The sequence below is a fragment of the Pollachius pollachius genome (genome assembly GCF_949987615.1).
Source record: "Pollachius pollachius genome assembly, chromosome: 17".
Lineage (NCBI taxonomy): Eukaryota > Metazoa > Chordata > Actinopteri > Gadiformes > Gadidae > Pollachius > Pollachius pollachius.
Window position 1 is genome coordinate 21900092 of NC_136950.1, and position 15000 is coordinate 21915091.

Consider the following 15000-nt stretch of genomic DNA (forward strand, 5'->3'; position numbering starts at 1 on the left):
CTGTACAGGTGAGACCCCCCCCATACCCCCTGTACAGGTGAGCCCCCCCCCCAGAGCCTCACCTCCAGGTCCACATTCAGAACATGTGGAGGTTTCAGGCCCTCTGAACTTCCTTATGAGAAGTTGAAGCCCGCCATCTTGTTAGTTCCTGAATGTCGTGGAAACATTAATCCTTACGATAATATAAAAATGAAATATGATTTATTGACGTTGTTAAGCAACCTACCCGAAATCTGATTAATAATAATAATAATAATTAAATAAAGAGATGAGTTTTTCATTTGTTTAATTCATAGCAGTAAATCACTGATATAAATGACAGCGTTGGACCGGGGGCTGTCCCAGACAGGAGGCGCCTCGCTGGAACAGACACCGCCTCCTCTGAGTAAAGACGGGAAAATCAATCAGAGAACCAGCCTCATTACTCACCCCACAACTAGATCACGAATCCTAACTTCATTACAACCGCATAAATGGGGCATACCTTATAGAGATAGTCTCTTTTAAATGGGTGGCAAGAATATAAGAGATAATAAAAACAGTGATAAAGAGATTTGGTTGCGAAAATAGATGCGTGTTACTAAAAGGTATTTAGGTTGGCAAGGGACAAAAGTGCTGAGAGTGGAGTTGAGCCTCCTAATGGAACCCTCCATAACCTCATATTCCAGATATCAATTCAATTAATCGACCCTATTCAATCAAGTCTTAAAAATGTTCATTGTTCATCAATAAAACATTGGCTATCCTAGCTAATTGATTTTTTTTTTATTTAAACACATTGCCTGACCAAGGTAGAAGCTATATTTGGAAATAGTACACAGAAACACCTACAAATATATATATATATATATATATATATATATATATATATAACATTAATATTGTTGTTATTGATATAATTCTAAATCTATTGGAGAGAAAGACTCAAACGCTATGTCTACACCTTTGCAGCAGGCCGTGCTTGTTGATATTACCACCACTGACGAAGCGACAGCCCGTATCCCCAGCGAAATGATGATTCCCCATCTCTCCAGGCAAACTGCAGATTACAGAGGCATGAGTTCTGTGCAGACCATTCAACCATGGAGTTTACCCTTTCCACCTATTAATTCACTCGCTGAAGGCAATTCCATACGCGCTAGTTGTGCAAAACAAGACATTTATCTGTGCAGCCTGAGGAAAAGAGGTTTATCCAAGGATGGTGTGTGTGTGTGTGTGTGTGTGTGTGTGTGTGTGTGTGTGTGTGTGTGTGTGTGTGTGTGTGTGCGTGTGTGTGTGTGCATGCGTTCGTGCATGTGTGTGTGCATGCGTGCGTGTATGTGTGTGTTGATTTGGATTGACTCTTAATGAAAGTTGTAAATTCTCAATGGGCCTTGCCTGTAGTAAAGGGATGAGATAACAGTGGACATGCGTGGCCCCATATGCATCAGAAGGTTTTATTAGGCAACAGGTGCCTGGTGTTTGCTTACAGCTTGTGTTTACTTTTCCAGGGCCAGTATCTTTGACCATGCAGAGCTGGTTGATTACCTCATTTCAATGGTAAATAGCATATGGATATCACGCATAAACAAACACACCACCCACACACACACACACACCACCCACACACACACACCACCCACACACACACACACACACACTCACAAACACACACACACATATACAGTATCACAGACCCACACAAACTCGATGACACACCCGTACACAAACATACACACACACACACACACACACACACACACTCACAAACACACACACACATATACAGTATCACAGACCCACACAAACTCGATGACACACCCGTACACAAACATACACACACACACACACACACACACACACACACACACACACACACACACACACACCACCCAGATGCCACACACACACATAAAAAAATGAATCATGTGCACTATCAGAGACACACTCACGCACACACACACAAATAAAGACACACAGACACTGCTGAAAGATGTGTACACACACACACCTCTAATAATAAAGCACCATGACAACTACATTGTCCCGCTGCCATCTCTCTCCCCATGCGGATATCACACCCCCTACACTTATCTCTGCCCTGAGACTGGGTGAGTTCCCTGCTGCCTAACACCGGGCTGCCTCTCCTCGGTTCCTTCCTTCCTTCCTTCCTGTGGCTGCAGGGCGGGGATGTGGAACGCTTGGACTGCAACGGGAACAGCCCCTTGCTGCTGGCTACCAGCTGTGGCTCCTGGAAGACGGTGGCCTTGCTGCTGGCTAAAGGTTGGGCTCTGTACAACACCCCCACATCCACGGGGCAATGGGAGCGGTTTGCATGTGCTCTACGTTGGTGTGTTTGTGTGTCAGTTTGTGTGTTAGTATTTATGTGCATGTGACTTTTTTTTCAGTCACAGTCTCAAGCTTCCCAGGCCTCATTATAGAACATCCCACTCACCCTGAACCCACTAAAGGCCGAAAGAAAACCCACCGAATCTAAAGGGGGACCCCCCCCCCCCCCCCCCAAGAGAGGAACACAGAGGAGGAATCCTCCCTCCAGGGATGGGGCACTGCAAATTGGGCAGACATAAATGCTAGCAATAAATAATAAATAAATCTGTCTGCATTTCTGTTACAATATATATATATACATACATTATTCTGAATATGCATTCATCTGCCTTCGTCTTTTCCCTCTGCGACCCCAGGAGCGAATATGGCCGTGCGCGACAGGTCTGGGTGTAACTTCCTCCACCTGGCCATCCTGCAGCGCAAGGGACTGAAGAACCTGAGTGAAGACGTGCTGCAGGTATCCTAACTGAGACCAATTGGACCTCTGAGGTTTCATTTAAAGACAATCCAATTCATCTTATGGCTGAAGAACATTTTCCCTGCGTGTGTTTTGCTTTTTGAGCAGTTTCAGATGATGAAGCATAAAATAAGATCAGGCCAGCTTTTCTTGAAGCTATAACACTTCTTTAAATTCTACCAGTGTCCCAGTGTGTGTGCTCATTGGAGATGGATAGATATATCACATGTAGAAGACCCTCTCTGTTGAGGGAGACCACCTACAAACGTTATGGATGCATAGCGCAATGCATCTCCCTTTGGAATAACAGTGTGATATTATAGCTTCCTTCAGAATAAGAGCATGATAATGTTCCTTCCTTCCGAAGAGGGTCTGTTGGAACAACAGTGTGATACCGTGCCGTCCATCAGAATAAGGGCGGGATAATGTGTCGCCCTTCAGAGTAAGAGCGTGAAGGCCCTGTTGAGCAGCGAGGACCACGATGGCTGCACGCCGCTGCACTACGCCTGCCGGCTGGGCGTCCACGACGCCGTCAAGAACATGCTGGGGCTCTCCGGGGAGCTCTGCCTGGCCCTGAAGTCCAAGGACAAGAAGTCTGCGCTGCACTTCGCCGCCCAGTGAGTCTGTTCCCCGCAGTGATCGCTGTGTAGTGTTCTGTTACATTGACCCTCTTCAGAGGCGTCATGGTAGGAGAGACACGGGGGTGGCTCGTTAGCCTGGCTGTTGCCAGACCAAGATCAACCGTAGATTGATCTTGGTCTCGGGAGGCTGCTGTCATTTTCTTCAGCACAAGAGGCGTGATCAACGGGCCTAGTTCAACTGACTCTGTACGCAATTGGCCGCTTGCCGTCGCTTCCCTGTCGTCCCTGTGTTAAACCAACCAATAGCACGCCTGGGGGGGAAGCCAGCTTGGTGATTGGATAACGCAAGAATGTATCGGAAGCCGAAAGAAATGTATTGCTCCTCTCCAGACCCTTCTGCGGGGCGAATTCAAATCGCCAGCAGAACAGTCCAGGGGCTCATAGCGCTGGTCACGGGTGGACCAGGGAACGGCAGCAGACTCATGGTCACTGGTTCACTGGTTTAGAAACGGCTCCATCAGAGGCTTGATTCAGACTTTATCTATAGAAACTTACAGTGAATATTTTTAGATTCATGTAATTAAACTGCAGGGGGGGGGGGGTTCGGCCTCTCGGGAAAGGACCCCTACAGGTCTGGCTTTGAACGTTTGTGGTTCAAAACCAGAGCAGCTGGGAGTCGAACGCCCTTGAATAAGCAATTTAATGAAAAAAAAGGCTAAATAAAGTCTGCCTTGTTGATGTTCCGTATATCTTGCAGATTCATCTCGGATGATGTGAAAGTAGTCTAGTCTTTGGAGTCTTACATAGAGCCGCGTATCAAAACTTGAACTTTTTAAAACCTTTGATTTCAACTTACATCAGCCTCGCTTAAAAATTCCCCTTGTCTCTTCTTTCTCTTAGCAGACCAAATAAATTCATAGAAATATAAAACATCCCTGGTTTGTTTGAGTCTTGCATGGTGGGTTTCCTACTATAAAAAACAACAGAGTTGTTAAACTACATTTGAACAGAAGTGGGTCGGAGACAAACTGAATTTTGTCTCCTCTGTTTGTCTGGCACATATTTCGGAATTGACTATAAAGCTGACTTTGACTTTGATCGGTCGGGTGAATAAGCAGAAAAAAAAAAAACTGGAATAAAAGTGATTGTGCAGGTTCAAACAACACTTGCTGAAGGTGAGGGTATACTTTAGACTTAATAATATGGAGTAATATGGAGACACTTTTCTACACCATATAGCTCCATGCAGTCACTGCTGGCTGAAATGTCTGTGTGACTTTGTTGGCTGGTTTAACCAGTGCCCATTAATTGCTCAATGTGCAACAGGTGTGCAGCCTCCCTCAATCAGTCTCGGGCCAGGTGAGGTTCCTTAAACCTGCCATCGTCGACACACTCCCATTCCCCTTCTGTGAACTATGCTGACAAAAGCCAGCCCTCATTCCTGGGTACTTTATGGGGAAGGGAAACTACATAAACATTTTTTTCACAAAGTCCCTTTGGATCAAATTGTCTGAATGTGACTCTATATAAATATACAGCGACATTTTGTGGGAATACTTGGATTCTAAACATTCGATACTGCATTATGAAAAACCCATACATACATTTTTTGTACATAAAAAAGGGGTGAACCCAAGGAAATTGAGGCCAGTGTCTGGGCAAACTGGAACCCAGCTCAGTATGGGCTAGCGTTAGCTTAAACTGACTTTAATTCCCTAAAAACTTTTCTTAATGGAACTTTTCTTCAGCTGCCAACCATTTTGCCATGTCAATCAAAAAGATAAGAAAGACCCCCACATCACAAGAGGTGTATGAAATGACTTCAGCATTCAATTTTTTTCCTTCGTTCAGTGGGCCATTTTTGTCCATAAAAGCTTTTTTAGAAAATTAATTGCCATGACATGCATCAATCGTTATCCTATCAATTCGTCAACTGTGATAGAAGGGGATCACTGCAGTATAAATCATTAGGCGCGGCACATGTAATGGAATGTATCAGATAGTGTAAAATGAATTGCCATTTAACGTTACAGTAATGGATGGCTCTATTATCACCACTCTAACAGAGATGGAGGGCAGATGAAGGCCATTGGATGATATCAGGATTCTGATTTTCAGCACGACAAAGACAATAGCCAACGACTCCTCATCCAATGCATCAGTTTAATTCCCATGTTACACACTGAAAACAGACAACCCTTAATGAGCTTCTTCAGTGTTTGACAAAGTAAACTTCAGAGGAATTGTCCAGACATTCACAAAAGTCAGAAAACAAACAACCTATAAGGGCGATAGATGGTGAGATGGAGACATTGAGAGAGAGCAAGAGAGAGAGAGAGCAAGAGAGAGAGAGCAAAAGAGAGATTGAGATTGAGACATTTAGGGAGAGATTGAGAGGGAACTATCAAGACAACTGTCCTATCAATGTCAAGCATCCCATCAACGCAAACAAATAAAACCCCTCTCCATCCATCTGCATCCAATCTCACCTGTCGACCTCCTCCACCCTGGTAGACCCTCCGTCCTCCCCCTCATCCATCACTTCTCTCCGTCAGGTACGGGCGGATCAATACCTGCCACCGCCTCCTGGAGACCATCACTGACTCCCGGCTGGTGAACGAGGGCGACGAGGCGGGGCTCACTCCGCTGCACCTGGCCTCCAAGGAGGGCCACACCAAGGTGGTGGAGCTGCTTCTCCGCAAGGGGGCGCTGTTCCACAGGTAGGCCCCGATACACCACCCGGAAACACCACCCGGAAACACCATCCGGATACACCACCCGGATACACCAGCCCAATACAGCACCCAGATAGACCTACCAGATACCCCACCCGGATACAGCCCCGAGATAGACCACCCGGATACACCACCCGGATACACCACCCGGATACAGCAACCAGATAGACCTTCCAGATATACCATCCAGATAAACCACCCGAATACACCACCCGGATACACCACCCCGATACAGCACCCACATAGACCTACCAGATACATCAACCCGATACACCACCCGGAAACACCACCCAGATACACCACCCGGATACACCACCCGGATACACAACCCGGAAACACCACCCGGATACAGCACCCAGATAGACCTTCCAGATACACCAACCCGATACACCACCCGGAAACACCACCCGGATACACAACCGAGATACACCACCCAGACACACCACCCTGATACACCACCCGGATACACCCCCCGATACAGCACCCAGATAGACCTACCAGATACATCAACCCGATACACCACCCGGAAACACCACCCAGATCCACCACTCAGATCCACCAGAGGTCTGTAAATGGTGGGTGGGGTCTGTTGGAGTAGGCAAGTATCCAAATATTCAAAATATTCTCAAATAGTCATACCTTCATGTCTTTTCTTTTTCATGAGGATGCAAGTGTTCACTGAAAACAGGGAATACTGTACGAGTAACGATAGAGAAATGCTGATTATCATCTTTTATTGACATTGTTTTGAAAAAGTGCCTCAACCTCTGGGTCCTGAAGTCCTGGTATGACCATGTCTGTAATCCTTGGCCTAATGAATGATGAGTGAGCTGCCTGCTCTGAATCTGTGGTCTGCAGCGACTACAGAGGTTGGACCTGTGTGCACCACGCCGCGAGCGAAGGATACACGCAGACTCTGAAGATTCTACTGTCTGCCAGCACCAAGCTGCTGGACAAAACCGACGAGGACGGGGTAGGCTCTATATATAAATATGAAGAACTCTTCAATGTTCAACTTTAAATAGCCATACCTCTATATAAGGTAGGTCTTGAGAAAGCATTCAACAGTGTAAATGTGAATCACAACAAAGACAACAGCCTGTCACACATAGCCACAGCGATGAACAGAAGCAGACTTATTGTTCTGACACGGCGACCTTCACGTTTATTGAACTTTTTAGTCTTTAAACTAAAATGATTTTGTGATAAGTAGAGACACAGTACTCGTAATTCATGAGCGAGTAGGGGTTAAACATCTTGTTCAAGGATGCCTTTTTGAGTCAAGTGAATTCAATTTTATTTGTTTGGCCATTAATCTGAGTTACAGCCTCAAAGTGCCTCACAGGCCATGTAATAGGAAAGAAAAATAACTCCCTTATGGATGAAGGAAGGAACCTTAGGAAGGAACACAGAATGGGAGATCCCTCTCTAGGGGTAGTTAGGAGTGCAATGGGTGCCATAAAAGACGTGCATAATAGCATAAGCAAACAGTTGAAGTAAATTAGAAATAGAAAATTGCCCACAGTTAGCTTAGGGGACACCGGGGTTTAGACCTGCTGGGATAACAACTCCTCAACCAATGCCTGAATATCTCAGACATACATACATTTATATACATTAGGCCTGTAGAAATGAGCGCGATAATAAAGCGTTTATGCAATCTTACTTCAATTCAATGAATAAAAATTGACACACTAACGCGATTACATTTTACAATTGACAATTCCCAAATCTGTGTTGTTCCGTCAGTTTCATATTCAACCCACACTAGTTTTTGCTTATCAAGTACATTTGGTATGAACGATAATGTGCCATTCATTGTGTCCAAAAAATGTATTAATCGTGAGTTAACTCACCAATACCGTACAATTAAACGCGATTAAAATGTTAATGGTTTGACAGCCCCTATATATATAAATAGATATATATATATACGTCCCCCTATCCCTGCAGAACACGGCTCTGCACATCGGAGCCAGAGAGGGCCATGTGTCGGCCGTCCTGCTGCTGCTGGCGCGCGGCGCCGAGTTCGTCCTGAGCAGGAACCAGACCTCCTTCCTGCACGAGGCGTTACTGAACGGCCGGCAGGACGTGGTCAACGCCGTGATAGACAGCGACAGGTACCACCCCCCCGCCCCCAGAGTGCCCCCGCAGGCCCCACTGAGGGCATTCCCCCCCGGTGAGATCAGCGGGGTACAGGGACCCGCTTGGCCCCGGGGCCCCCAAGCTTCAGGGGTGGTGTCACGGTGTGACAATAGACGCTGTCTGACTTTATCATTTTTTTGGTGCATTTTTTAGTATGCCAATTATAGCACTTAATACTACTTAATGGGTGACTCCTGCTAATCCTCAGAAAATAATCCAATTACTGAGATCAGGATCTTATGCAGGGGCGATTTAAGACCCCAATTACTGGGGCTGAAGAAAACATTTTAATGCAAGAAATTGAAATTGTCAATGAAAAATGTGACCAAGCACTTTTATGTAGGCTTCATCCAAACTGACTTTATACTAGTAGAACCCATGAATGTGTAAAATAGAACACTATTAAATCATAAACACCCTGGATGTCCCACTTTCCACTTACAGTAGCCTACAAAATAAACAACTGCAGATTTAATGAAATGTTATTCTCATTCAGGTATAAACCCCTTAAAACCCCAAAACCTAGAATTGCCTCTGTTCTTATGACTCCAACCACCACGCAAACTACTTCCATCTTCTGCGTTGCCCTAGATGTACCGAAGCTTTGAGGCTGTTCAGCCCCACCTCTACCCAGCAGTGCCCCGTCCTCGACATGATTGAGATTCTGCCTGAGAGCTACAAGGTCAGCTGGCTGCAGGATGATCTATAGGACACACATGTATAGTCATGGTATACAGTGACTATATGTATAGGACACACATGTATAGTCGTCGTATACAGGGACTATATGTATAGGACACTTATGTATAGTCGTCGTATACTGGGACTATATGTATAGGACACACATGTATAGTCATGGTATACAGGGACTATATGTATTGGACACACATGTATAGTCGTCGTATACAGGGACTATATGTATAGGACACATATGAATAGTCATTTTATTAAGGGACTAACCGATTCTCTTTCTTGTCACTAGTACCTTCTGGACTGCTGTGTGAGAGAATCGGACAACGACCGAAACAGCCCGGAGTTCACTGTATTTGAATGAGATTCATATTTATATTTATGAAACACACAGAATTCACCCTAGTTCAATTAGCATCATATTTGTATTTATGACACACACAGAATTCACTGTATTTCACTTAGCATCTTATTAATATTAATGCTGAACACGTGTGTAATGTGGGGTACCATTGTTATTCTTTTTTGGTGTGTTAGGAAAATATACCAACAATTTGCATTGATTTGCCTGATATGAATACATTCTCTAGTATGGTATCACCACTAATCCTTATCATTGCTATTTGTTTGTTTTTACAGATTGAATACAATTTTCAGTGGCTCCAGGCGCCCATTTCCTTGAAGAAGATGGCCAAGATGACAGGACAGCCTGTCACCAGAGTCCAGCCACTGGCCGCACTTAATGTAAATATCCAGCCTTTGTTTATTTTTATTGTGCATATGAAGTACAACACAATATGTTTTTCTCTTTTTGTATTTATACATAACCAAAACCTTTCACTAGAAAAATCTTATTCTATCTATGCTATGAGATTGGATGGCTCAGAATAACATTAAGATACCGTCTGCATGCCTTGATATGAGCATAACACAAACGGCCTCCCTGTGGATAAGTGTTACAGCCGAGTGCACCAGATGAACAGAATGAACTTCTTCCTCCTTCTACCGATCCCTCCTTAGGCTATGGTGAAATACAACCGCATCGAACTTCTCTCTCACCCTGTCTGCCAGAAGTACCTCGAAATGAAGTGGTAGGTATCAGATACCATCCAATCCCTAAATCATTATCACCGCAACGCTGATGTTTTTACTGCCTTCTTTATTGCCATCAATGTTCTGTCGGACTGACCGGTGCCTTGGCTGAATGTCATCCACCAACGTCGGTGCCAGTAAAGTACCAACCTTTTAGTGAACCCGGCCCCTGACCATAACTCCCCCTTGTGTGTAGGGTGGCCTACGGAAGCCTGGCCCATGTGCTGAACATGGTTCTGTACCTGATGGGTCAGCTCCCTCTCACCTACCTCACCCTGGCGCTGAGGCCATCCGTCAACACCACCTTACCAGGCCAGCTGGATGTAGAGATGGTGCCCGTCTCTTTCTCGGAGGTATTGGCTAGAAGCGCACGGGCTCCAGCAGGAGATGAGCAGACTGAGAGAGAGATGAACGGGTGAATCGGTTTTGGTAGAATGGGTTGTACATTGGGTTCTCTCTGTGAAGGCCTTTTATTGAAGTATCCAGTATATCAGTTCATCGTGTGACTAACACGATAATGATGACTTGCGTATCTATCCGTAAACCAGTGTGTCAATATTTAAGTAGTGGCCCAGACGATGCCCCAATGTTTGTTTCATCAATATTTAGCCATAATTGGTTGAAATGAAATCGCCAAAGTAACTAAACTGCAGGCAAAGCAATCACACTCCATTCCATCTATAAAATAAGATATGGTTAAGCCATCAAGAGTCATGGACGCAGGTAAGTGCTTCGCCACGGCGTGCAAAATCCCGCACTTCATCAAGCGCTAACCTATTCTGACCAACCCCGCTTCCTCTCCGCAGCAAAGCTTCTTCCTGTCCCTGTGCATGGTGATGGTGGTGGTCATGAACTTCTACGCCATAGGGAAGGAGCTGCTTCAGATATTCCAACAGGTATAGTTATGCAACAGCCGTCGTTTCACAGAAGGGTGAAGTACACCCATAAATCTTTAATCCCCCCGTCGCTGGGTACGGGGGCTATGGGCCGGCCGACCTGGGGGCGGTCACGCTGACGGATGGCGAGCGAGCCCCCCGCTGATTGGCCCATCAGTAACTCAGGAGTCAAACGAATCAGACTCAAGATTTAACGTCAGCCCACCCCCCGCAATAGAGCTTTCCTTTGTTCAGTTTGGGAGTACCAGACTTAAATCCCAGTGAAACAATGATATGTGCCCATGGTGATTCACATGATAATATGATCATTGCATGTTAATTCAATGTTAATGAGATCATTAAAATGGCTAAAAGCGCCTGTCATTTTATAGTAGCACGCTTTAATGTTGTAGTAGTATATGCTACAGGTGAACCTCTTAAGATGGCGCAATTTGATTGGTTTGCTATCTCGGGATTTTGGGCAATATCCCATGATGGAGATCACCTCAGGCTCCGTGAATAGTGAGGAACAGCTATTCCCCACTATTCACTTTGCCTTCGGCGACATGCGAAAGCCAATGAGTTGGTGCATCGTTCACAATGCGTTATACGTTTAAGTCGCTTTACAGATTCGTTTAGCTATTGATGTCTGTAAGCAAACCAAGCAAAGACAATAAAAATATGTCAGCCCTGTTCCATTGTGTTTCATTCCTTTCAAATAAACTGTTGTTTCTTTCCCACCTGCAAGCGCTGGAATTACTTCAAGGATTCGTCCAACAATATTGATTGGCTTGTGGCCTTTTTCTCGCTGGCCTTCGTCATTCCACTGGCCCTAAACGCAGAGGGGTCCCTACATTGGCAGGCCGGGGCAGTGGCAGTTTTCCATTCGTGGGTTTGCTTTCTGCTCTATCTCCAAAGGTAGGGTTGCTTGCTCAATTAAGATAGCAACGAAGGCCTTTCGAAGACAGTGGAGGATTTACCTCTAGCTGGCTGCTGATTTGACGGCCTCTCGTTCGCCCAGGTTTGATCGTTTCGGGATCTATGTGGTGATGTTCGGTGAAATCATGAAGACCTTGGTCAGCATCGTGATGCTCTTCCTGTTCCTGATGGTGGCCTTCGGTTTGGGGTTTCACGCACTGATGCTCAACCAGGTAGGAAACCAACCAGACCTCTCTGGGATCAGGAAATATCATCACAAACTAAACAAAAGGAAACCAGAAGGAAACCCAATTAGAGGTTTCTGACTTTTCACATAATGGAACAAATTGTTTAAAATAAATATCAGTTGAATGTTTAGACTCCTATTTGAAATGAAATCCTGTAAGTCACCTCTTGTTTGTTCTCTTACAGAAAGAGTTTGCGACTGTGCCCTTGTCAGTCATTCAGATTTTCGTGATGATGATCGGAGAATTAAACTATGAAACCAACTTCCTGAAGCCAAACCTCGACAACAAACTTCCCTTCACTTTCCTGACTTACGTGCTCTTTATTGAATTTGCTCTACTGATGCCAATACTGCTGGTGAATCTGTTGGTAAGTAGACTACAATATCAATATTGTACTGATTTCTGTACACAGGAAAGAATCTCGGAAAGGTACACGAAAAGGAAGTCCGAGCTCGACAGCAGCCTCCAAGTTCATGAACATGAATTGATATTTCTCTGACCTTTGCCTTGTAGATCGGTTTGGCAGTCGGAGACATCGCCGAAGTCCAGAAGAACGCTTCCCTGAAGCGCATGGCCATGCAGGTATGTACAACGACGTAAAGTCATCTCGGCAGCATGGGGCGATATGGCCGCATGAACGATAACATGCACATATGTTCTCCTCAGATTGAACTCCACACTGTGCTGGAAGACAAGCTGCCCTATTGGTTCATGAAGCGTGTGGATAAGCCCTTCGTCCTCAACTACCCCAACCGGAAGTGCTCCAAGGTTGGCTGAGGTCAACCGATTGTGCAATGCAATGATCTGCTGACGCTAATTAGCAACACTAACGATGAACCACTATAAGCTGGTTCAATTTGTTCACAGCTTCAAAATAATCCTCAAGAACCTACTTGTTACTCTAGAAGTCAAAGGTTCATCCAAAACGCTAACAGTGAAGGCTAAAAGTCTTTGGATCAGGTTGCGGTTCCACAGCAGACCATGGGCCCTTTACAGAGGGCTGCCCCCACAGTAACATCTGGTAGGTGGGTTGGTTTGATTTGTAGCTGTGTCAGAGTGTTGTTTATCTTCAATACTTCAGTCCATCACTGTTGCACTGGTCAACTGGACTGGTATACTGGACTGGTCTACTGGACTGGTCCATTGCCCTGGACCACTGCACTGGACCACTGGACTGCACTGGAGCAGAGCCCTCATCATTGGGACGAGTGACTTCTGTTTGGTTCCACGAAGACACCTCTATGAAGAGTCTTTCCGATACTCTGACAACCTGCCACTTAAAAACAGGACTTAGCATTGTGTAGCATCTGATCCTAGCTGCCGTTGTAGTATACGGGGAATGTGTTAACGTAGTGATTGTTGGTGCTTGGCACTTGGTTCTAGGAACATCCTTACTGTACAGACAGCGCTAAATGGTTGTTGCTCTTACTTCTGTCAAATGTACTTATTGTCAGTCGCTTTGGATAAAAGCGTCTGCTAAATGCCCTGAAGGTAAATGAAAATGTAACACAGGTCCCCATATCTGGACTGACTACCATGTTCCCGTACTCAGCGATTCAGACTGGATGCAGACGAGATCTACTTTGACAGCGCTGAAGTAGCTGACCTGCGTCTTGATGTTCACTCATCGAGGACTCATTGGTTTTTAATGCTCATCTGACAATGTGTTCATCTCTGGCTCTGCCACGTAACGTCTGTTTATTCGGCTCTCCTTTATTCTCCTCTCCGTGCTGTCGCTTGTCTTTACCCTTCTGAGTTCATCCGTCCCTCAGGGAATCTTCAATTGGTTGTTTAGGAGTTTTAATCAGGGCTTGTAAGCCCCTTGGAGACGCTAAATACTGTAAAAATAATTCTAATGACCTCCACACGTCTTTGTCTGTCTTGGGTTTGTGCACAGAGCTACATTGATATGCTCCTGCAGAGGGAGGGCGAAGAGAGAACAGATATCAGGCCCCAGATGCCCAGCAAGTCAAGCCGCGCCAATCCCATCGAGAATGAACTCCAAAAACAGAAGACAAGGTAAAGAATATGTATAGTATATCCGTATATCATATGTATATGATGGGGTGGTTATGTGGATAAATCGCTGGTTTCGACATGTAGAATATCTATAATTTGTTTTACTTTTTTAAGTCACTGTGAGGTTGGTCCTATATCTAGTCATAAATCTTTATTGTATCGGAGCAAGATTTACTTCATCATATAGACATTTCTGGGGGAAATGCAGAGTAATGATTTGATTTGAACTAAAGGGAGAGATTCATGCAGTGGACCGGAACGGTGGTGTTTGTGATGCGTGAGCAGCCTCTAGTGGCCTTTAAATACAATTAACGGGTTTTGACGTTCAACTTTTCTAGTACTTCACCCCCTCAAATGTCACCCACATATTATACATATACATATAACACTGGGCAGGATTAGGGTGAAAGGTGTTGGTACCAATCCCTAGTCCACAGGTAGACTTGAGCCTAACCCCTACTGGCTCACAAAACCTTTTGCCATGTCTACCTCATCATTAAATAGTACAGAAATTCTAGTCTTTCTATTGTCGCAAATCTGACTTTAGATTAATATCTCAAGTTTGATTATAGAAGAGCTCAGATCTGGGGGAAAGGGGCATTTCACTTTCTTTTGCTTCGTATTTCTGACCAATCATGTTGCTTGGGGCGCGGATCTGTAAGCATGATAGGGCAGAAATCAATACCATTTAGACCACTGACTGAAAGGCACTCCTTAAAATCCCCTCCTGTAATCTTAATCCACTCACGTCCGTGAGTTCTCTGAGGTAGATTGGGAACAGGAACCAAGGAGGATAACTCCCCATAGAACTCAGTTCTATAGGGAGGTAGAGGTAGATAGGGAACAGGGACCAAGGAGGATACCTCCGCCCTTTAGAGGGTTGGAGTGTGGCCCGGGCTCTGTGAGCGCTCC

At 45.1% G+C, this 15000-nt stretch overlaps 1 protein-coding gene across 1 annotated transcript in view; it reads left to right on the forward strand.

Annotated features, from left to right (window-relative positions):
* Positions 1-15000, forward strand: part of trpa1b (transient receptor potential cation channel, subfamily A, member 1b) — a 26060-nt gene that overhangs the window by 10480 nt on the left and 580 nt on the right. The window contains exons 9-27 of the mRNA XM_079755174.1: positions 1491-1539; positions 2163-2262; positions 2685-2785; positions 3227-3402; positions 5922-6086; positions 6960-7074; positions 8055-8221; positions 8838-8928; positions 9229-9288; positions 9576-9680; positions 9957-10027; positions 10225-10381; positions 10835-10924; positions 11652-11821; positions 11925-12054; positions 12254-12436; positions 12583-12651; positions 12736-12837; positions 13967-14088. Coding sequence (XP_079611300.1) covers positions 1491-1539; positions 2163-2262; positions 2685-2785; positions 3227-3402; positions 5922-6086; positions 6960-7074; positions 8055-8221; positions 8838-8928; positions 9229-9288; positions 9576-9680; positions 9957-10027; positions 10225-10381; positions 10835-10924; positions 11652-11821; positions 11925-12054; positions 12254-12436; positions 12583-12651; positions 12736-12837; positions 13967-14088 — 2223 coding nt within the window. The remainder of the gene's footprint in view (positions 1-1490; positions 1540-2162; positions 2263-2684; positions 2786-3226; positions 3403-5921; positions 6087-6959; positions 7075-8054; positions 8222-8837; positions 8929-9228; positions 9289-9575; positions 9681-9956; positions 10028-10224; positions 10382-10834; positions 10925-11651; positions 11822-11924; positions 12055-12253; positions 12437-12582; positions 12652-12735; positions 12838-13966; positions 14089-15000) is intronic.